Source organism: Ambystoma mexicanum, chromosome 1p (genome assembly GCF_040938575.1).
Source record: "Ambystoma mexicanum isolate Mex_15411 chromosome 1p, UKY_AmexF1_1, whole genome shotgun sequence".
Lineage (NCBI taxonomy): Eukaryota > Metazoa > Chordata > Amphibia > Caudata > Ambystomatidae > Ambystoma > Ambystoma mexicanum.
The window spans coordinates 710,749,243-710,771,922 of NC_090921.1; the positions used below are offsets into that span (position 1 = coordinate 710,749,243).

General features: G+C 48.9%; 1 protein-coding gene across 1 annotated transcript in view; it reads left to right on the forward strand.

Moving 5' to 3' along the window:
- Positions 1-1,415: 1,415 nt before the first annotated feature.
- The window catches only part of THBS3 (thrombospondin 3), a 366,994-nt gene continuing 345,729 nt past the window's right edge, over positions 1,416-22,680 (forward strand). Inside the window, exon 1 of the mRNA XM_069650130.1 lies at positions 1,416-1,633. Within this exon, the coding sequence (XP_069506231.1) occupies positions 1,555-1,633 (79 nt within the window). The 5' untranslated portion in view covers positions 1,416-1,554. The remainder of the gene's footprint in view (positions 1,634-22,680) is intronic.

Below are 22,680 nucleotides of genomic sequence, written 5' to 3' on the forward strand. Positions count from 1 at the left end.
TAAGGGCCAGGGAAGGTTCGGGAGGCAGGCGACGGTTGGACTTGGTGTTTGTCCCGCCCTCCCACCCCTTCATTTTGGGTTAGGTCTGGGATTTGGTTTTATTAAACAGGGATGGGGGACCATTGTACTTGGTTTCTGTGGGGGTTTTTTACGTCGCAGGTCAAGTTATTACAGGGTTTTTTGGTCTGTTAAGGAGCTATTATATGGTAGTTTTGTGTGACAGGTTGGGGCAGCAGTGAAGTTGTAATGTACATTTTGTTGCTGATGTGGCAGGTCAGACTGGCTGCAGGTCATAGGAAGGGGGAGTTGGTGTAGAGGGGAGACTGGGGGGTATTGGAGTGGTCCTGGGCTCCGGGGGCATGGCCCCTTTTGATGTGGGGGGAGGGAATCACAATGGGGGAATGACACGGGAAAGGATGGGGCGCCGCTGTTTGCACAATCGGGCCACCTCGGGGGAACAGGTATTGAGCCTGGAGGGGCATGGCCCCGGGGAGAAAGCGGGATGCCTGGAAAAGGGGTAAGGAGACAGTAGGGTCCAAGGGATAGTTAGGGAGGAAATGGCTTTATTTTAATTATTTAATTGTTGGGTAAAAAATGAGAATTTTAATTATTTAATTGGTTGTTTGAAATATGTCTGTAGTTTGTAAGGACATGGAGCCAGGTAAGCGTTTAATTGTAAGCTTTGGACTGTCACATTAAAGCGACCTTTTCCACTTTTAAATGAGTCTGGGTTTTTGTGCAGTAAGCCAAAAAGTGTTTAGAGGGCAATGTGTAAGAGTTTTGACACTAGGCTGCAGTCGCAAAGTGTCAGAGCTGCCAGCAGCAGCCCAGCCCGCCCCGGGAGGAAGGCCTGCCAGGGAAGGGAAGGGCATGTTTGGTCTGCTGTCAGGGGTTATGTGCCATGCAGGGGCGTTGCTAGGGGGGGGCTAAGGGGGCTATAGGCCCTGATCTTTTGGTTGTAGCCCCGGATAGAATCTCAGGAGCTACAGCCAAAAGACTAGCTAGCCCCCAGTCCCAACAGTTCCGACATCATCTTAGCCCCGGGTCTTTTCCAGACCTAGCAACTCCCCTGGTGCCATGCCAGGGCAGGTCTGCTCTGGCAGCCGGGCGCCCGCGGGGCATCTCTGGCCCGGCCATCCCTTGTGCTACTCGTTGGGGCACAGCCGGGCAGTGTGTGCTCTTTGCAGGAGCAGAGCTGACAGCGGCTGTGCGTCCTGCAGGGAGGAGGGGGAGGGGCCCTGGTGCTCGGTTGGCAGCTCACACAGCCTGTAGTTCTTTTTTTTGGGAGATGCTGTCTGCAGGCTACAGATGGAGCTGTCTGTCTGTGATTGAGGGCTCTTTGTTACTCCCCTGCTCCCTTCACACCAGACCCTCCCTCACCTCCCCCCTGCCCTATCTCCACCCCCACCTCCCCCAGCCTCTCCCTCCCCGCAGTGCCGACTCCCCCTACGCGCAGGGCTCTCTCTGTCTTGGAGTCAGGCACGGAGTGCCCTAAAAACTCAGGGGACCAGGGAGACGGTCACTTAACAGGTCGCCCCCCCCAACATACGGAACATGGGACCCTCGGAGCTCACGCGCCTGCTCTTCTTCGGCCTCCTGTGCACTGTGAAGTCCGCCAAACAGGAGCTACAAGGTAAGAAAGCGCTACGATTCCCCGCCTCCCCCCACCGACACCCCCTCCGAGCTGCACTCGCGTGCCACCCCCCTGTGTCCCCGCCGCCTACCGCGTGCCTGGCAGCTTTCTCTACTTACCAAAACCAACCCCCCCAGTGCTTACGCCTCGTGCATGCCAGAGCGCCCCCCGAGAACGACACCTTGCAGCGTGGTCATGCTGCTGCCCCGCTCGTCCTGTGCCCTTTGCACCATGTATGTAGGGGCTCGCGCTGCCCTGTGCACGCTGAACTTGGACCAGAAGGCTTCATGCTAAGAAGGACCAGTACGGTACCACCGTACTCAATGCACGGCTGCCAGGCGCCCGCGGACAATTAATCACCTTCCTTTAGAAGCGTAGAAACAGCCACGCTGAGGAGTGTCCGTCCCGTCCAATTAGAAGCAAAGCTGCCCTGCGAAGCAGCTCGGTCCGATCACGTTAGATGTGCAGCATCCCTGCCGAGGAGCGTCCGTGCTGTGCAATCAGTACTATAGCAGCCGCGGGATTGGCTGTAGCCCGGCTGAGAAGTACAGCAGTGTTGCCACGGTCGCCTGTCTGACTGGAAGTGAATCAGCCTGGCTGAAAAGTGTGGGTACTGCCCAACCAGCTCTTCCGATGAGTGGCATCACTGTACCTTTTACGAAATCTCAGTACTGCCAAGGATCGGCAGCGTCAGTACTATCCCATTGAAAGTACAGGATCTCTGGGAAGGAGTGTCCCATGGAAGCGGCTTTGGGATCGTGGGTCTGGAGTGGGGACGAATTGCATGAATGAGATCAGCTGTCTTTTCATGAGCCGGGGTGAGCTAACGCTGCCGGGAAATGAAGCCAGGCTCGCAGCGGGCTTTGCGGTGGGCTGGGAGGGCGGCCTGGCATCTCCCTGGCGCAGCTGAGGAAAGGCAGAGGCCTGGTTTGCGGTAAGGGGTCTGCCAGAAACAGGGCGCCTCCGGAGGCGATATCACACAGAGGGGGTGTGGGTCTGAGGGGCACACGGACACACTGAGAGTGTGAAATGCAGGCTAGCACACTTAGGTAGCGGGGCGAACCCCTACCAAGCCCCCTGCTTAGTAACAGTTATGCATAATATCTCATACTTTGTTCACACCCAATGATATGAGATAGAGACCTTCTGAAACTTGGAAACATATTACACTTTATTGGAAACATATGGCTGCTTTATTAGAATCATCCTATCGGGCGGCCGAAGCCCTGGAACATAGTCCTATCCCGGGTGGCTCTGCCAATCCCGTTTTACAAAGTCCCATGCCCAAAAACCTGTGAGCCATCTCACTTCCATTTCCGCCCTTGCGAGAACGGCCCGCCAGTTCAGTCGCTCCCATTTAGACAATGGAGCGAACAAGGCCACTGCATCAGTTGAGGAGTCCCAACCGTCCCTAGTGGTATCAGTGCCATTCTCCCGGAACCTGGCTGATGCAGCCAGTGGTTCTAGCTCGCGGAAAAGACTGCACCGTGCCTCCTTCTCTGGGACCGCCCTTGTAACTCTGCCACGCTTTGGGGTGGCCCCCCATGACCCCAATGCCCCCACAAACCTCAAGTACCTTTCTATACTCACCATCTCACTATGTACATCCCAACCGTGACATTACTCCCCACAGCACGAGGTTGAAGTGATCCATACCAGCCTCAGATAGATGGACCCCATCCTTCGCACAATTTGCCGGGTTTCTCTCGCATAACTCCCGGTGCCTGGCAAAGGCTAGCCCTTCCTACTTCATAAAGCGCTCCGTATTCTTGTTAACCCTTCTCCTAGATTTTTCCATTGCCGTGTTAGACCCAGCTCCCTGCCACACATTCCTTGGGAGCATGTCAGACCATGCTATCTCTGACTCGTCAAGCATTCGGCCTAAGATTCTGATGCGCTCCTGCATCTCTCTCAGCAACCGACCCCTTCCCAAATCAGTGAGATCGTTCCCACCCAGGTGCACCACCAGCAACCTGGTGGCCCTCATCCTGGTCAAGTGTCCGTGCACCGCGGGGAGCAATGCGTGCCATGGCATGCCCGGTGTGTCCAGCCGTACCAGCTCAGTATCCCAGAACCTCGCTTCGACCTTTGTGCGGGCCCATCTCTCTGCCCGGGCGATGAACAAATGGCCGATGATCCAGACTATGTGCCCTGCTGGAACAGAAACAAAAAGGCCAAACTATTATCACCCCTGGCACCTCCATTTGCATGGCAGTAACCCTGTGTCCTGCCCTCTCGGCCGGATATATAGTTTGTAGCGGTCTGATCCGCATCTCCCCATCTTTTGGATGGCCGGCCCCTGCATCCCCGCAAGGAATGCTGTTGTTGCTGGCCCAATCCGGAACCCATGCATGGACCAGCCCTCCCCTGACACCCTGCTTTCTTAAAAGCCATAGGCAGCACCCTGTGGAATTGAAAAATTGTCAGTGGGGATCCGTCTTGATGAACCAAGAGGTACCTCCCCCCAGCTGGACTGACTGACATATACTGAGAGAGTAACCAGGTGGGGCCGCTGTCCTAAACTGCGGCCCTATAAAGCATGACTGAGGAGCCTTTCCCAGCCTGGTTGGTCTTTGATTTTCTGACTCTTAACTGGACACACCCTTCCGTAAATGTGACATCGCCTGGTGCCAGTGCCCTTCCAGACTCATCACCCTTCCCCGTAGTGACCAGTTCGCTTATCCTTAGAGGAAGAGCCTGACCTCGAACCCGTTGGAGCAAACCCCGTCCAACGCACGCAGTAGCTTCACGGGTGCCTCAAAGTAAATTGGCTTCCGCCATCCTTCTTGTGCTCCTCCATCTTACCACAGCCCTTGATTGCAGCCCTTACTGAAAAACCCTTAATTGGATCCCTAGCCCCTTTCAGTTTTGCATAGAATGCTATAGCTGCCAGGTCCCCAGAGACCCAGATCCTGCTCTGTCCCCCTCTGTGCACCCAAATCATGGCAAGGGTAGGCGCCCATGCGCCGACCTACCGCACCTTACTTCGAACTTCGCAATTGCCGACTTCCGAAAACAAACTGCTGCTGTTGTTGCTGCTGCCTGGGCTGATATAGAGACTCAGCTCTCTCAGCCCAGGCTCTTTATGGGCCCCGAGGGGCCATCCGTTTCTGTCTGGACCCCCAGGGAACGGGCACTACGCCCCTCAGAGAGGAGGCAAGTGCACAGAGGGGGTGGCCAGAGGGTCCGCCTGCTATGTCAGCTGCCCCTCTAGCGCCCCCTGCGTGGGCTGGTGCACCTGCTGAGTGTGAGCCTGGCACGCTGGAGGTGCAATGGAGAATGGCGCCTTGAGTGAGAGATGGGCAAGGGCACACTTTATGAAAGGAAGGCACCGTTTGGGATGTCTGGTACACTGAGTGGGAGCTCAACTGCCATACTAAGTTAAAGATTGACATACTAAAGTCCACATTATACGTTCCATTTGAGAGACACTAGTCCAGTCATCGTTTTAACTTTGTATTCTGGGCCTTGTATTCCTGGGTTGAAATGATGAACTTCAGGACTACAAGTCCCAGAATGGAAAGTTAAAACCAGGACTGGTCTAGACTAGTGTCCGCCGAATGGACTGGATAATGCTGGCATATATGAAATACGAAGTGGGCGATTGATACTGGCCCAGGCTGAGATTGACAACGGGGGTGCCAGTGGAAGAGTGACACTGGCACACATGGGAGGCTCACCCTGGCACACTCAATGGAAGACTGGCATTGGGCCACTTAATGGACGACTGCCTCTGGACATTAAGTGAAAGATCGACACTCGCACACTGAGTGTGAGATTGGCACTAGCGATGAGCGGTAGACTAGAGTGAGACTGAGGAACCCTGATCGCACTCACAGAGCGCCAAGAAGCCTCTAGAATGTAGTCAACCATTCAAAACTTAAAAATTCAAGTGCAGAACTGTTTCTTTGAAAAAACATGTATTTATTGGTCCCTCTTTACAAGATGTATCTTGAAAGATCGCACAGAGCCAGATGAAAACCACGGCTAATGTGTTTCGGACGGTAAGTGCTTCACCAGGGTGTACTCTGTGTATTATGGCCAAGTGCGGCAGAATTGGGCACCACTGGAGTTCACGGGCACATGGGAATAACCAGGGGGACCAGGGCAAGGGAACAGATACAACATGCAAGGGTGTGAAAGCAGCCGTTGCAGGAAAGAAGAGAGGCAGCCTGCTCCCCCCTCCTCCCCCCGCACCCCGCCTGACATTTCCCCCATCCAAACACCTACAACACCACAGGGTGGACCAGCAACCAAAAGTGACCTGGCAGGTACAAATGTTAGGACAGGAAGGGAGGGCAAAGGCCACGCCTAGGTGTGAATGTCTGTCGGCGCTGGCCTGAGGGGCAGAAGGCCCCTGGAAGCAGACATACCTGAGGCATGGAAAAGCGAATATAAGCAGAGAACTGGAAGGAGGAACCAGTTCTCTGTGGCACTCCGAACGGAGCACCACTGGTCATTTTGCGCACGCAGAAGACTTCTTTTTCTAATACCACCCACCCTAACGGAAAGGAGAAAAAACGAATAATGGGGCAACGAACGGGGTCCACAAAGTCGTCGGCACGGGCCAGGTAGAGGCCACTGGCCCGGCGCCCAAACGATGACTGTTGTTTATCATTGTATGTTTGTTTTGTAAACTGGCAATGTGGGTACACAAAAATGTCTGCCAGGAGGAACTAAAAGTATTCTGGCACTGTGTGCATGAGGTGGACGCTGTGAGCACGCTGTCACACTACGAGAGATGGGAACTAGGCACACGGGCGCTTGTGTGTGAGAGTGCAGTGTCACTGTCTGTTGGAGAAGGGCACTGTGAGGTACTGTGAGTACCCTGGTTGGAACTGAGTGTTCACTGCAGACTGAGAAGAACGCTGTGGGCGGCGCGGGGCACTACATGCAAAGTCACTTTGCGTGAGTGAAGGACACTGTCAGTATAGTGGAATTGTGTGTGAGGGGTGGACACTGTGAGTACACTCGCTAGCAGTGTGCATGAGAGAGACATTGGGCTTCATTACGAGTTTGCTGGTCCGGAAACAACGGAAATGGTAAGCTTGCTGGTACCATTGTTTCCGGACTGGCAAACTACGAGTTCTGTGTGCGGGTGCCTTTCTGCCCGCCAGGTCTGACCTGGCGGGCGGAATGGCACCAGCTCCCAGAACTCGACGGATGCACCGGCACCATTCATGGATGGTCCTGGTGCATCCGACCTCCCCATTCCCATTGAGTCCAATGGGACTCAATGGGAATGGGGAGTAATAATTACTGGCGCCCAACAATGGGGATTTACCAGGACCATCAGGGCTGTAATGAAGTCCCCATTGCCGGGTGCTGGTAAAATCATGACTCCGGCGGCAGCCGTGCCGGCACCGCTACCTCCAGGGTCATAATGACCCCCATTGGCATTACGTGCACTGGCGCTGTGCTAGATGTGGATATTTTCAGTACAGCAAAGGCGTAAGATAGGTGTATACTCTACACAGCGACACTACAGCGATGGGCACTGCATGACGGATGCCGCGGGTACACTCGCACTGTATGCGAGTGCCAGACCTGGAAGTGTGGGGGACAGAAGCTACCGCAAGTTCACTGACTCGTGAGGGGGTCGGACTGTCACTGTAACTAGACCGCACATTGTGCGCAGTGGAGCGCCCGAGCACTGCGTGTGAGAGGGTGACACTGAGCACACACTGGCACGCGCGCGGTCTGTGAGACCGACTCGACGAGAACGCGGACGCAATGCTTGTGTGCGCGAGATTAGTGTGTACATTAGCACCTTAGACATGACCACTGGGCTGCCGCAGTGTGCGGGATATGCAAACTCTGCTGGCACTATATGTGGGAGGTGAACACTGTGAGTATGCCAGCACTAAGAGCGTCAGACCATGTGGACACACCGTTAGTGGGTGTGAGATGGGCAGCTCTTACACGGGCATCATTTGAGCCGTGAACAGCAAGGAACAGTGGCACTGCCTGTGAGGACTGGGCACACAGAACACAGGCATCATTAGTAGATTGGGACGTTGCCAGACACTGTGAGCACAGAGCAACTGCGCGAGGCATGGATAATGAGTGAACTAGCTGTGTGTGTGCGTGTGAGAGAGATGAGTCTGTGTATACTGTGGCACTCAGTGTAAGCGATGGGCACGCCCATCACAACACCAGCAGCTTGGCCGTTCACTGGCACTGTGTGTGTGACAGTGAGTATGCTGGTTCTGCCTGATGAGTTGAGTGGACACTACTCACACTGTGAGTGTGTGAAAGATGGACTCTGAGCACATGTCAGTGTGCATAGAGGTTGGACAGAGTGCCCGCCGGCAGTGCGTGCAAGAGATGGACTCTGTGTATACTGGCAGGAAGTTTGAGCGACGGAACTGTGAGTATTTTAGCACTATCTGAGGCATGGAACCGGTGAGTACACTGGCAGTGTGTGTGAGAGGTGCACGGAGTGTGTAGGATACATACTGCGAGTACACGTGCACTGCGTGTGGCAGATCAACACAGTGCATGCACACCGTACATTAGGGAAAGTCTGGTAGACTGCTGCTCAGGGTCGGACTGGGGCACAACATTGTCTGGGCACCAACGAAAAAGTGGCCCACCGTTGCAAACGGAAATTAATTCCTTTTGCGACACTGTTTGAATAGTGCCCAAGGGGGATGTTTTTGATAAAATGTGATACGAATTGTACATTTTAAAGAATATTTATTCAGCAACACTGGTCAAAACTACTAGCCTCAGAGTGAAGTAACTCATTAAACGCGTCCACATTGGCCAAAGAAGTGGCCCACCTTGACCTATAAAACTGGCCCACACCAGCATTTTGCGTTTTTGGTTCAGCCATGGGCCTATTGTCCTATAGGCCAGTCCGAGCCTGCTGGTGCTCTCTGTAAAGGAGGGAATCTGTGAAGACACTGGCACTGTGTTACAGGCTGACTCTTTTTGTACACTGCCAGTGTGCGTGTGTGAGATGGCCACTGTGAAGTGGCGGGATGGTTCCGGGTGAGCTGGTGCAGATGATCAGGGGGGCACTGGGAACCAAAATAGGCCCTGGAAATCATTTTCAAAGTGGCTCCATAGCACACATTTTAAGCAAGCCCAACCCTTTTCCTATGAGAACATATGGACATAAAATAGGTCACCACACAAAAGAGGCAAAGGGTGCAAAGTTCCCCATAGGCCAGTCCACCCCTGCTGATGATGCTAAAATCGGTACAGTGTTCCGAGGCTGCTTTTTGCATATTGCTCTTTCTTACACTCCAGTATAGAGAGGATGGTTCGGTAAAGCTCCTGGGTGGCTTCCAGGCCTAAAGTAGCCGCAAGGTGCTTAGCATACAGAGCTCCAAGACCAAGCTGAAGGTTGCATGGGTCCCAGCACCTCAATCATTGGACCATGCTTGCAGCTGGATGCTAGATCTACATCTTCCGGGCCAGTGACAAGGCAACCGGATGAAAGGACCATCTTACTGAGTCACGTGGCTGGTGGAGAAACCCGTTTCCATCAGCGATTAGGCTCCTCCGAACTAGCTGAGCCAGCGAGAGTTGCAAAGGCAAGGCAGGGGCTGTCTATGCCAGCAAGTAGTCGGGGTAGGCACCACCTCTACTTTGATTAGGGGAGAAGTTGGGGTGCAGCTTTCCAACAGCCTGCTCCACAGCAACAAGCAATGCATCTTGGGATATATAGTGCGGTGGTCGCTGCACTATAGTTGAGTATCAAGTTCCATAGGAAAGTCGAAAAATAGAATTGCTAATAACTTTTGACTCACATGGTGGATTTGGCAGATATTTTGCAAACAAAAAGTATGTCACCCCCACACCAACAAGACTGGCCATTTTGGGAAAGATTTGTTGAAAAATGAAAAAGGTATTAAGAAAGCAAAAAAAAAAAAACGCTTTTTTTCCGTCTACTCCCGTTCATTTCCTCTGAGACAAAAAGTCAAAATTTCTGTGCACAACACAGCAAAGACTGCTGGACGGAATTGGACCAGGTACGAAACAACTTGGGCACAAAGCGTTGACTCAATTTCCGGGACGGGTCTGGGGTTATTCCATCCAATAGTTGTTAAAATATTTTATGGGGAATGGGATGCTCCCTTCTCCCAAAATCATAGCTATATCTCTGTTTTGAGCAGAGAGGCATTTCAGAAATGAAAAAGCTGCCATTTTCTTTTGTTTGATGCAAGAGATAACCAGGGTTATTTCCGAAATAACCGGGGTTAGCCGAAAACGGAAAAAGTTGAAAAAATGCCATATGGAGGAGGAAAAAGCATAACATGGCATCAGGGTAGTGGTGGGTAGGGGGAATGAGTACACCATGTGAAATTGGAAGGTGGGGGACTGGGGACCAACTTCAGAGTTCATGCGTTTTATCATTACCAGGGTTATTTTTGCACTATAGTAGAAACCTGGATTGGGAATGAAAGTGCGTCACAAGAATAACCACAGTAATTTTATGTATAACCAGGGTTGTTTGTAGTGCATTACTATTATCAGTGTTATACTACCCCCGGTTATGGGAAATATTTTTTAAAAAAAGAGAGTACCAAAAATGTGATTCATAAAAAAAAGTGGAATGTTACAACTACAGTGACGTGGGGGTAATGTGTGTGGCCGAAGACTATGGGTACTGGGTTACCTTAAGGAACTGAATGGTGCAATATGGAAAGTGGGCACGGCCAAAGGCCCTGGCCACTGGCCATGGCCAAAGTTCATGGCCCCAACAAATCCTATTGGGGCAACATGTCAAGGGACCATGGCGAAAGGTCGTGGCCTCTGGCCATGGGCGAAGTCCATGGCTAGTGTGCCCAAAGGAAAGCTAGTGGTGTGGCTGAGTGGGCCTATTTAGGAAACCTATTGGAGCAATATGTAGAGTGGCCATGGGCGAAGGTTGTGGGCACCGACCATGGCCAAAGGCCATGGCTGTGGAGTTGGAAGAAAGCTATTGGGGAACATGTCAAGGGACCATGACCATGGCTAGTGAGCGGGAAAGAAAGATAGGGTTTTAAAAGATAAAGTGGGCACGGCCAAAGGCTCTGGCTAGCGGGCCCAAAAGACATGTAGAGTGAGAGTGAGTTCAAAAGAAACATATTGGGGGAACACGTACAGTGGAATGGACCGAAGGCCATGTCTAGTGGCCTGTAAAAAATGATGGTATACCAAAACCCTTGAAGTTCACTGAAAAAAACCTTAGTTAAACTTCAGTTAAGGTGTGCAGATTTAAGGCAACACAACCCTTGAAATTATGCGAATGTGGGAATTCATGACCAGCTTAACTTGGCGCATTCCCGTTGCAAAGCCCATGAGCACATACATATTATAAGAGAAGGGATTCACAATGACTTACGAAATGAAATTGTGGGGGACAGCAATGCCTGCATAATCTGTACAAATGAACTGCACCTCAACTAAGGTTTGTTCAGTGAATATATATACATATGGTGCAAGGGGAACACAACTCTCTGTCTAATTTGCTGTCAACTGCTGGATGCATTTCTGCCAAAAAGAGAAACAAATGTATTCACAGACTTTCTGCTTCTCCAACAGCAATTTCTGTGAAAATCCATCCAGTTTTAGGCTGTGTGATCACTCAAAAAGTGCATTTCCCTTTGGGAAATACAGTGCAAAAATAAAAAAACACAACTTTGTGTGCTAGCTTATAACTTTTCTTCCATTGACAAATAATTGCCCTGCAAAATAGCCTGATGATGCATCTAATTGGTCCAAGGTTATTAGCCAAAAAGTTTGCAAAATGTAATGGATCATAGATTTCACCCTATTGGCCTAATAACAAAATGTCTACTGTAGCCCAGAGAGTCCTGTGAATTGATGGATTGTTCGATTCATGCTGTTTGACAGCCATTGAGTAGTGCAGCTCTTTCCTTTGATCAGGTGCTGCTCACTGAGGGGTCTTTTTCTTTTCTGCAATTTCCCTTTCCCTATCACCACTGCAGACATAACTACAGCATGTGTTTGTGCTTTTGTGCTCGGTTTTCAGCACATGAGTTCTAGTCCTGCTCAGTAGTTTCTGCCTATTTAGGTCTTCACCTATAGTTAAGATAAAAAATATGAGTGACTGGATTTGTGAAAACCCTACGGCTATTAACCTTTGACCCGTTGGTTGCATCAGCATGACATTTTCAAAAGCAATTGTTTGGCACGGGTCTCTCTAATACTAGAACGTTTGGTGCAAATCTCTTTGGGCCTTATCAGGGGTTGGGCAGAACGGTAAAATGCAATGGTAATGCTATCACTGCTGCATTTACTGCTCTGCCCAATCCCAAGTTTGCCAGAAAGTGGGAGGTTTATCTCCAGCTTTCTGGTGGAGGTAAAAACCTCTCCTTTCCACCCATTTTTGGCACTATTACCGCCGGCGCTATTCACGCCGGCGGTAATAGTGCCCACATCCCCATTGGGGTGGGGACTCCCCCCCCTCCGCAACTCGTGGGGACTCCCCCCCTCCGCAACTCGGGATCCAGCGCAAATCACGTCGGACCAAGTTGCAGTGACACTAATTGTGTTGGGTGGTATTTATTTATTTATTTATTGTTTGCTTTTTAGGCCCTTATGCAGCAAGTAAAATACTATTTCAAAGCACCCACAGGGCGAGGGGAGGGAACACAGGAATGAAATAAAGTACAAAATACAATATTTTATAAGAGCAGTGGAGGGAAAAAGGATGAAAGGACAAACTTACTATGCCTTCTGAGTATTCAGAACGTGCAAGTGCAGCAAGGAACAGGGCAGAGAGGGTAAGTGCTGGGGAGTCTCCGCTCAAGGGTGAGCCACAGATTAAGTGCTTTGGATGATGTGTACTACATGGCCTGGACCCACGTTAGATGTAAGTGCGAACCTCCAGTGCGGAGGGTGTGCCATGTCAAGTGCTGAGGGTAGACAGGAGCTGGGCTGATTGGGTGTGGGAGGTCAGGGGTCCCGTGGATGCATAAGGGCCCCCGGACACCAATCACAGCAACTGCAGGGTTACCAGAGGAGAGAAGAAGGGAAGGAGGAGGTAAAGAGGAAACTCTTGAGGAGTTTCTGGAATTTAAGGAAGTCCTGCTCAAGGCGCAGAGGCAGGGGAGGCTGTTCCGTAGGAGGGAGCCAGCTGAGGAAAGCAATCAACCACCTACCCTCTGTTTAGCAAAACGCTTTACACACAAAGAGTTGGTGCTAGAGGAATATAGTGGTCTAGAGGGAGAGTATTCAGTGAGATAAAGTTGAAGATAGCGTGGACCCTGGGCCCAGAGAGCCTTGTGGATGATGAAGAGGGATTTGAATTTAATCCGTGCAGCAAACGGGAGCCACTGAAGTATTTTTAGGACAGGAGAGATGCGGTCCCTAGGCTTGAGGCCAAGCATAAGTCTTGCTGCCGGATTCTGGATTAGCTGGAGGGGTTGCAGAGTGGAAGAAGGTAGATTCACGAGGAGGCTAATGCAATAGTCAAGCTTAGTGAGAACAAGGGCTCAGGTAACATTGAGCCTCTGGGGGAAAGTGAAATAAGGGAGAATTCCTTTGAGAAGGAAGAGCTGAAAGTGGGATTTCTTGGCAATGTCTTGAGTGTGAGGGAAGAAGAAGAGAGAGGAGTCGAAGATTTTATTCATTTATTTCATTTATACAGCGCACAAACAACCCGGGTGCACTGAGGCACTGTTGCAGTTACAAGTCAAGGAAGCGTAGTTTGTCATACATTTAGCAGATTACGTCAGTAATGAGAGCAATAGATCAGTTTCATAGAAAGAAATAGTATCATGCATGTTGTTGAGTAGAATGCTAATAATATTTACTGGTCTGTAGGATGAGTGGGAGGGTTGAAGGTTAGGAGAAGAGCTGAGTTTTAAGAGCTTTATGGAAGATCCAACATGACTTCTCAGCCCTGAGGGATGGGGGAGGTCGTTCCAAAGTTTTGCAGCAAGGTAAGGGAAGCTTGAACCTCCTGCTTTGCATCTCTTGACTTTGGGCACACCTAGGCGGTCAGTATACGGAGACCTGGTTGGTCTGGAAGAGTACGCCTTGGTGATTCTGTGTGTGAGGTAGGGGGGAGCTGTGTTAGAAGATGTCACCAAGGTTTCTGGCTTCAGAAGAAGGATTAGGGGGAGCCCAAGGAGGAAGGGCTGAGTGAAGGGAAGAAGGAGGGAGCGCGGGACCCGATAAGAATTATCTGAGTTTTACAGGCGTTGAGGCAGAGATCTTTGGTGGTGCACCAGGAGTGGATGACAGAAAGGCAGTCGGGGATGATGGAGGGTGCAAGAGTGTCAGCAGGAAGTTTGAAAAAGAGCTGTGTGTCATCTGTGTAACACTGGAAGTTGGAGGAGAAGGAGGAGATAAGGCGTGCAAGCTGAGCAAGGAAGATGTTAAACAGCCATGGGGAGAGGATAGAACCCTGGGCTGAGGGACACCACAGGTGGCGAAGGAAGTAGGAGAGGAGAAGGTGCCCAGTATGACTTGGGAAGAGCGGTCAGTTTAGCGCTGGGATACCACCCAACTCATGATATAGGCTTTAAATGGTTCAAAAGAAGTAAAGTGTGACATTTTTTATTTTTTGACCTTTTATACATTTTTTTAGACAGCCACCCAGCCGGGACCACTGGATGGATTTTCTTCAGGCTTATTTCAAAAGTGACCAGAAAGGAAGAGGTGCATTCCTTTGTTGATTTGGCAAAAATCTATCCAGTCATTTTTTTTAGAATTCAGTGAATAGTGCGGTGCCCAGGACACCCAAAAAGTATCTATATCTCCCATGATGCATTGCTGCAGTAAAAGCCTTTCAGTTTTGAAAATCGGCAATTTAAAATGGTGTTGTTTTTCCTCAATGCATTAGACAAAGAAAGAATCATCCATGAGGTCAACAGGCTGCACTTTAAATTGCTTATCAAATTGAAAAATCCCCCCAGTGAGTTCATTCTTGCATGCATGTTGTTTTTATGCATATTTTCGGGGTGGGGTGATGAAGATGGTGTAATCATAGTACTTAGAAAAGGGAATAAGATTACCATTAGAATAAACATTCCTAGGAAAGATCCTACAAGTAGCATGAAGAGCCATGCCAATTGAGTTACTAGAGTTGAGTAACAAGGCATGCTCATTCATGCAAAGGGTGTAACCGTCTATGAGGATTGTAGAGCACAAGAGGGATGCGGCAAACACATTTCATCATCTTCATAAGCCAAGTAGGGCATCTGCACACACACAGTAGATGGTGCGTCCAGTTTAGCTTCCTAAATTATGGAATACAATGAGTGGGTGTTTAAAATAAAAAGAGTGGGTGCTAAAACATGCCCCTGTTGATCACCTTGTGCAACCTCAAAAGAAGGAGTAGTAGATCTTTGCGGTAGAGGTAATGTGATGCGGCATTACAAGAGCGAAGGGACACCAATGCATGAATTAGCTCTTCCGGCATGCCCAAGGATGGTAGGCTAGACCAAAGAGCATATTTTCAACAACATCAAAAGCAGTCCTCAGGGGCATGCATGCTACATGTAGGGGTTATTTAAAAAATATATAAATACATTTAGCCATTACTATATATACATGCAAAACCTGATCACTAGCCTTAAGATGGACCGAAGTAGAATCCCAACTGGACAATTGCCAAGAGCTCATTCTCCTCCAAAAGGGCTAATATTGGTTTGGCAAAGATTCGAAATATGCTGTCCCGCAGCAATTTAGGTATCCCGGTATTTAGGCGTCTCGTGAGGATAGCTCAGAGGCAACGGGCTCGCCTTGGAAGCAAGACGACACAGGGCACCACAGGTTCGATCCCGGGTCCGCACTTAGAAACCTCTGGTTATTAAGCGTGTTATAAATAACCTATCGTATCGTATATAGGTATATGGTTCCATGTGTTAATATCGTGATACAAAAATATCGCCATATTTTTACAGCGATATTGACCCATGGAGTCTGCGGGGGACACTCCCGCAACCCCTGCATTATTTTAAAATGTGCGGAGGACACCCCTGCAACCCCCGCTCCCACAAATTATCCGCCCCAAAAATATCGCCTATGGCGAGACAAACGGCCATATGTACGGCGATATTTTTGGTGGGGATATTTTGTAGGGATACCTAGGTATATAACGTGCTGGCTCAGCTGTATTCTCTTTGTAAAACAATTGAGAAATGATTGCTTTTTGCCATGAGAGGGGGGTGGGTAGGCTTCCATTGTTAACAGGACATAACAAATATTACAAAATAAACAGGCCCACAGTTCAGGAGCCTATTTAAAGACATTACCCAGGCTTTTATTCTGTTTAAATATTTAAGTGTACTTAACACTGCTTGATACGAAACCCCCCCCAAAATCATTGTCCATTTTCCTGCAGTGGACTCAGGGATGACTGCTGTATTGATTGGCTACTTCAAGCTCTTAATATTTGTGGAAGGAACATTGGGCTCCCAGAATCTATGTGAATCTTGATCCCTGTTATAGAAATTCATTCCAGGCCAACAGGCTGGCAGCTTTGCTCCTAGGTGCACGGGCGTCGTTCTGCTTCCTCTGAAAGCAGGGGATTTGCACGCATCATCTGGGGGAGTCTCCAGTAGACGTGTTTTTGCACGTTGACAAGGTTCATCTGTGAGGCGCAGCCCCAGATTTGTCCTTTCTCTCAATAGTACATAACCACAGCCATCTAAAAGGCTCAGAGAGGTGTTAACAGGAATTCAGGGTTAGTTTCAGTATCCAGGCATACCTCTAACAAATCTTTGGCTTCCAGATACAACTGTTCCAATAAGCCGCCTGATAATACAGTGTATTCCAATAAGCCACCTGATAATACAGTGATCCGCTTAATGGGATGGCTATTCACAGAGGCATAGCCCTCGAAGGAGTTGGCATTGTGCTCTGTTGTAGATTATCAGGTTATTCTTATCGTCATTCGGTGAATGCATGGAATATCGTTGCTGCCCGGCCTGCCTGGAGAGATTGAATAGCTCAAGAGGGCAGGGTTTGTCAGGGGGAATAGCCATGACTTGAGAGCCCTCCGTAATGACAAATGGCCTTCTATGCATTGGATGTTAGGCAGCATTTAGGTCCAGATAGTGGGGCTTGGACAGAGAAGGTGGAGTCTCCTATTCTGGTTGATTTGAAGGGGAGATCACCAGGAAGAGTGCAGTGCCTGAACAGAGGTTTCTGTTGGGTTGGTAGTCGGAAAATAAGAGACTAATATTGTCAATACTCAGCTTTCACGTGGCCTCCGTGGCAGTAGAGACCTACGGTTCTCTGGAAAAGAGGACCGCATGGTTTTGAACAATCATGGCTGAGGTGAGGAAAGCAGATGGCTTTGGGGTCAAAACAGTGGGCCAGGCCTTAAAAATTGGTGTTTATCACTTCAGTCTTTTTTTATGACTAGTTGGATACACGAGGACAGTTGGGATGTAGGCAGAAAAGGAAAAAGATGTGTGTAGTCAATAAATATGCGGTGGGGTATGCAAAGGAAGAGATTAGTGAGCATCTACAGGGAGAGGAAAGTGGGAATGCAGATGCCAGTATTCGGAGATGAACCAGAACAGTCTTACAGGAGTCAGTGCCGTCTAGGACAAGAACAGAAAATGCGTCCAGAAGATGATACCATCACTAGGACAGGGATGAGAATTCCAAGTGGTGGGGTTTCCTAATTTACTCCTTGCTAGCCAGTCTAGTATCCACCCTGGTGATGGTTCTACTGCAAGATAATTATCTACCATCTGATGTGTCATTTGGGCAACAGGCTGGCGTACTGGTGGGGTTTGCCTCGTTTGTGAGGCACACAGGTTTTAAACAGATCCTGGCCAGGGTGGTAAGCCACTGCAATTCACGCACTGGGCATGATGTGGTCAGGTTTCATAGAGCCAGTGACAGGGATGAACATTCCTCTTCGCATCGGCCTTTGCCCCTTTTCTGCCCTGCTGATCTGTTTTCTCTCTCAATACTGTGCACCTGGCCACCCCCTGTCCTTCGGGCCCTGGGACCTGCTCACTCCGCTACCCTCCTGCACTGCCTCCGGGCCACCCCTTGCACTGGAGTCTGTATCTGTACCCATACAGCCCCCCAACCACTTCTCTTCTGCACTTATCAGATATGTCCTATCTGACTAACCTAGCACTTGCCACTTGCTGGCTGCACTACGACTGTTTATTTCGCCTTATTTATTTATTTTATTTTACTTATGATTATTTATTCTGCTCGCTCCTTTGTTTCGCACTTTTCCACTTCTTCCCCCTGCCATGCACTTCCCCCTTTTCCCTTTCCCATGCACTTGCGCGTTCTCAATGTCACTGGCCCTAGTAAGATCGTGTTTTTGTTTTGTTTTCCCCTGTTCCCCTCCCTTTGCTTGGTCGCGCTCTGAAACACTTGTGTATGAGCGCGATATAAATAAAACATCATATCATATTATCATATCATGGTGAGCTGCTTCTAAAGAGGGTGGGAGGTGAGCAGCTGGGAGCTTTGCGAGAAGGGCATTACCCCCATCAATATATGAAGGACTAGGGCTAGCACCACTGTTCAGAAGTCCTGGGGTGGGAGGAAGTGCTTGATCTTGTGGAGTAGAGACATTGGATACCAAGCTGTTTCAGCCTTTTACAATGTGATGTTGGAAGGGTAGATTGCTATCTACATTGATGCCTAAGGATTTTGTTGAGGGAGGCGAGGGTTTAACCTCAACAAGTGTATTTATTCAGCTACTTTGGAGTGGGTTACAGCTTTTGGGGTTGGTCCAGGAGTTCAAATTGGGTTTTTGTGGCTATGCTTTCAGTCGTCATGAGGAATTCAAATGCTCAGCAGGTCGTGCACAGAGCTTTGAAAGTGGATCAGCATCAAACCTGAACCAGTGGAGTACTTTCAAGCCAGTAGCGGTCAGTTCTCTAGGTTCTACATGTAGGAGCAGTATTGCGGTGGGGCTATGAATTTGTTTAGCATGTTGAGAAGTAGGGGCTTGGAAGTACTGAACGTTAGCCTAATCCAGCCAAGAGAAGATCATTACAGTGAAGGTTTTGGAGGTGGGGAGGGACAAAATGGAAGATGCTGCAGAGAAGCAGTCGATGAAAGCAGCATTGTTAACCCCAAGTGATGAGGGGGTCAGTGAACTTGGAAATGGCTGCAGGGCCCATAGCCACTGGTTGGGGGCTGTGGGAGAAGAGCAGGCTTTCAACGTGGCAATATCGCACATTTGCTCAGGTTGAGGTGATAGATGGATCACTCCCAATTTCCCAAAAAAGATGCAAGGTCCGATGTGACAGAATATCAGTGTTTTTAGAGAATTTGAACACACGTTGGGCATTGTCTGCATAGTTGTAACAAGTTATACCAGGAGACTGAATTAGGGCTGACAATGGGATCATGTAAAGATTAAAAAGTAGAGATTTGTCTGTGCTATCACCTTTGAACTGCCGGGACCAACTAATCTTGACCCCAGCACAAGCTGTCAAGCATCCCAATACCATCCTGTGGTCTGATTCAGCTTTTATTTATTTGTTTTGCATTTTTAAAGTGCTCACACAGGCCCGGGCATCGAGGCGCTGTTACAGGAATTGTTTGTTTTTTAGTTGTGTAATTTTTTTTTGTCTTAGTTGCGTATTTATCACACGCTTAAACACCCAGAGGTTTCTAAGCGTGGACCCGGGGGTCGAACCTGTGTTGCTTCGTATCGTCTTGCTTACAACGCACGCACGTTGCCGCTGAGCTATCCTCCCGGGCTTTGCAAAAGGCCTGTCCAGTGTAGTCCCAAGTTGGAGGTAGGAGCTCTGCAAGTCAACGTTTATGATTAGTTGAGCATCGTCAGAGTAGTTATGGCAGTATCGGTTGAGGGTTTTAGGAAAAAGAAGGGAGTGTGGAAAGTAAGATAAGTTTCAGGTCCCCTTGATGCGAACCGCATTCTGCTCAACATGCATTATAAGGAGGCGACACTTTCTCTCTCCAGCCCCCGTTCAAAACCCTTAGGCAAAAGTCACCCCAATGCATTCCACCTTCCATGACTATGTGAAATCGACCTCTTCTGAACTTGGCCTGAGCTGCTTGTGGCAGCATGTATGTTCACCATGTGTGACTGCCCACTTCACAATAAAGTGGGTGCATATCCTTGTGATATGCATGCACAATGAAGCAACCACAACATACCACTAAACTGACGAAGTGTAGGCTCACCTAGCCACAATACGGCCCTAACCTCCATCTACCCAAACGTCATCACTTACCCTCACTTAAATCCATGTCAATCCCATCTGTAGCCCCCAGATCAAAAAATAGAGAATTACAAACTTCAGAGGATCCAGTCAAAAGAGAGTGACACATGAACACAGCACCCTTAAAGCTTCATAGAACCTCCATGTTTTCATTCCAAAGCAAAACGAATCCCACCTCCTACCCTGCCCTCATCTATTCTCTTCATGCCCACACTGCACTTACCATCTCATCAGGAATCGCCCTATGTGTAATGATATGACCTCTCTGCTGTTGGTCAATGTTTGACCTTCTCAACCTTTTGGTCACTAACCCAGTCCCAATTGACATCTGTGTACAATCAATCCCACTTTGCCCCCCCCCTGTTTGCCCCAACACCCGGAAAGCCCCAAAAAACATTAACGTAAACCTACGTGACACGCGTACTAGCTGTATAGTCAAACGAACACTCTCAAAAGCCTGAACGTCATCGCTGTGTGATTCCCTATATCCTGGTCCCCCCTTCTAACAAAAACCAGCTGTCTCGTAATTGCATTATAGCCAGTTAGGATCCAGATACTAAAACCTAAGTGGTGAGGACCAATGTGCAGTTTCCAATAAAGAAAGACAAGGCTATGACGAGGGACAGAAAGGATATAGCGAGTGTCTATCCCTACCTCGGCCCCAAACCTCAACTAGGTCGCAATGGTGTGCCGCTTATCTAACAGAGATAGAATAAGAGATAAACTAACAACTTCTAGATGTTGTAATACTTTCAGCCTTGATGGTCCTTCACCACTCTCTTCCACTATGTGTATGCATGTATGGAAGAGAAAAAATGTTTTAAAACAGCGTACCAGGAGGCAGGGGCATAGACATCTAGTAGGGTGTTTCATATTTTAATAACCTACAGATTGTCTAGTTGACCCTGGGGAACTGAGGTTTTAGGAGAACACAATGACACGAAAACAAACAATGTTAAAAAATAAACATTCAACAAGAAGACACTAAAGTCCCACGCTCCGTCTGTCAATAGTGTTGTTTGGCGGGGTGTAGGATTTAGAATAAAAGGTATGCTTAAACTACAAGGTAGGCCAGACTTATGGCTCTTGTGTGTAGCAACCACCGTTTAAATCCTACACCCCTCAGTGTGTAAACCATTGCAAAGTGTTGTGCTTGACACCCAGAATGCCCCAAAAACCATGAATTTAACTGTACTTGATACAACTCCTCCAAACTTGATGCGCATACTCACGTCACTGTCCTTTCGAACCTTCCCAAAAGCCTGACCATAGTCACTTGTATTGTACATTTGTGTTTCCCTACATCCTAGCCCAATCTCCTAATGTCCTGTTACCCGTTTCCTCCCCTAAGAACTTCTAAACCAATAACAGTTTTCCTAGAACACTTGTACACCTAATTTGGAACTAAGGGTCACAGTGACCATTTTGTTTTCAATCATGTTCCACAAAAATGAGAGTAAACATCATACCTCCTTACATTCATACTCCCCCTTCATCCTATTTAAGATGCTCACAGTGGAGTAACTTTACTGAAAAGGTTGGGGGGACATGACATCTGTAGAAAAGGTGTCCTAGCCAAATGAATGGGGACAAAATGGTGAGCCATGAAAGTTGGGGGGAGACAAACACCCCTACCCCCCTAAAATTGCGCCCAAATATCTAAACATTGCCACTGTGACTGCCTTGCGGTTCCTTTTGCACTTTTTCTGCAAGATACTTCCATGAGCTGTCGTGCTCTCACTTGCCTGGCGTCCACATGATGTGGGCCATAATCACGATAGCTCTTCTACCCCTGGAACCCCAAGCACTGTGAACGAGAGAGGGCATCAGCTACACAGGTTTCAGCACTAGGAATGGGGTTTACCTTAAACTGTATATTCTTTTTCATGTACTGTAAAAAAAAAAACATAACCTACAGTCGCTGTCTTTCTTGATGTGCCTGTTCAATATTGACAAATTGGAATGAATGCCTGAGCGCTTTATTTGTCTGATTAATGTGCTGAAAGGGCCAGCGCCTGGCTTAATTTGTCTGCTTAGGAACCCTTTAGCATTGAGCCCTTGGCACAACCCCACTCTTGTTCCTTCCCATCTGGTCTCCTTTCTTTCCATGACCATAGCATTGTGTGATTGAATGACTTTTTGTGTTCTCAGAACATTAATGCCGAAACTTGCATTTTGCCTTCTTTTTTCATTCCCACCTTGCCCTGTTCCCTCTTGACGGTCCTTTATGTGTGGCCTCCACTCCTCCTTTGGTGGCCCGACCCTGCAATGGCATGTATGATGAAGGCAAGCCGTATCCATCTTCTCATATTCTCTTGCATGCGGGATGGTCTCCTTATCCTCCTTGACCTTCCTGTCCTGTGTTGTGAGATAGGGTGTTCTTTGCCCTGTCCCAAATGGCCAGGTTCTGTGGTGGAAGCCTCGTTTTTTCCTCTGACAGATCACTACAACACGAATGGGCTCTCCACTAATGTGTCATTTCACCCTATTTTTTGTATCCCTTTTTTCTCATCTACTCTTTCTTTAGAGGGGAGTAGCAGGCTATTGTTGCTGCCCAAACTCCTCAATCCAACCTTTCTTTTGGGTCACCTCTGCACTCTTTCCCACAAACCTGACCTCACCCTCAAATCAAAGAACTCACGATGGACAACCCACACATATCCCTCTCCACACTTTACCAGTGATGTCTTTTGGTGATCACCAGCAGTCCCAATTGCGACCCCTGTCAGCTCCTGTGCAACCACTGGCATTGCCTCTGCGTCCGCTGGTTAGGGGTTGCAAAGGCAGAAAACCCCAAATTACAGGGGGCTCAGACAGAGTCCTCTTTACATTCAGCTGCATGCACCCTCTGCCCCGCCGGCCCATGCCCCCTGGCAGGGCTCTAAAGAAATAATGTATTTT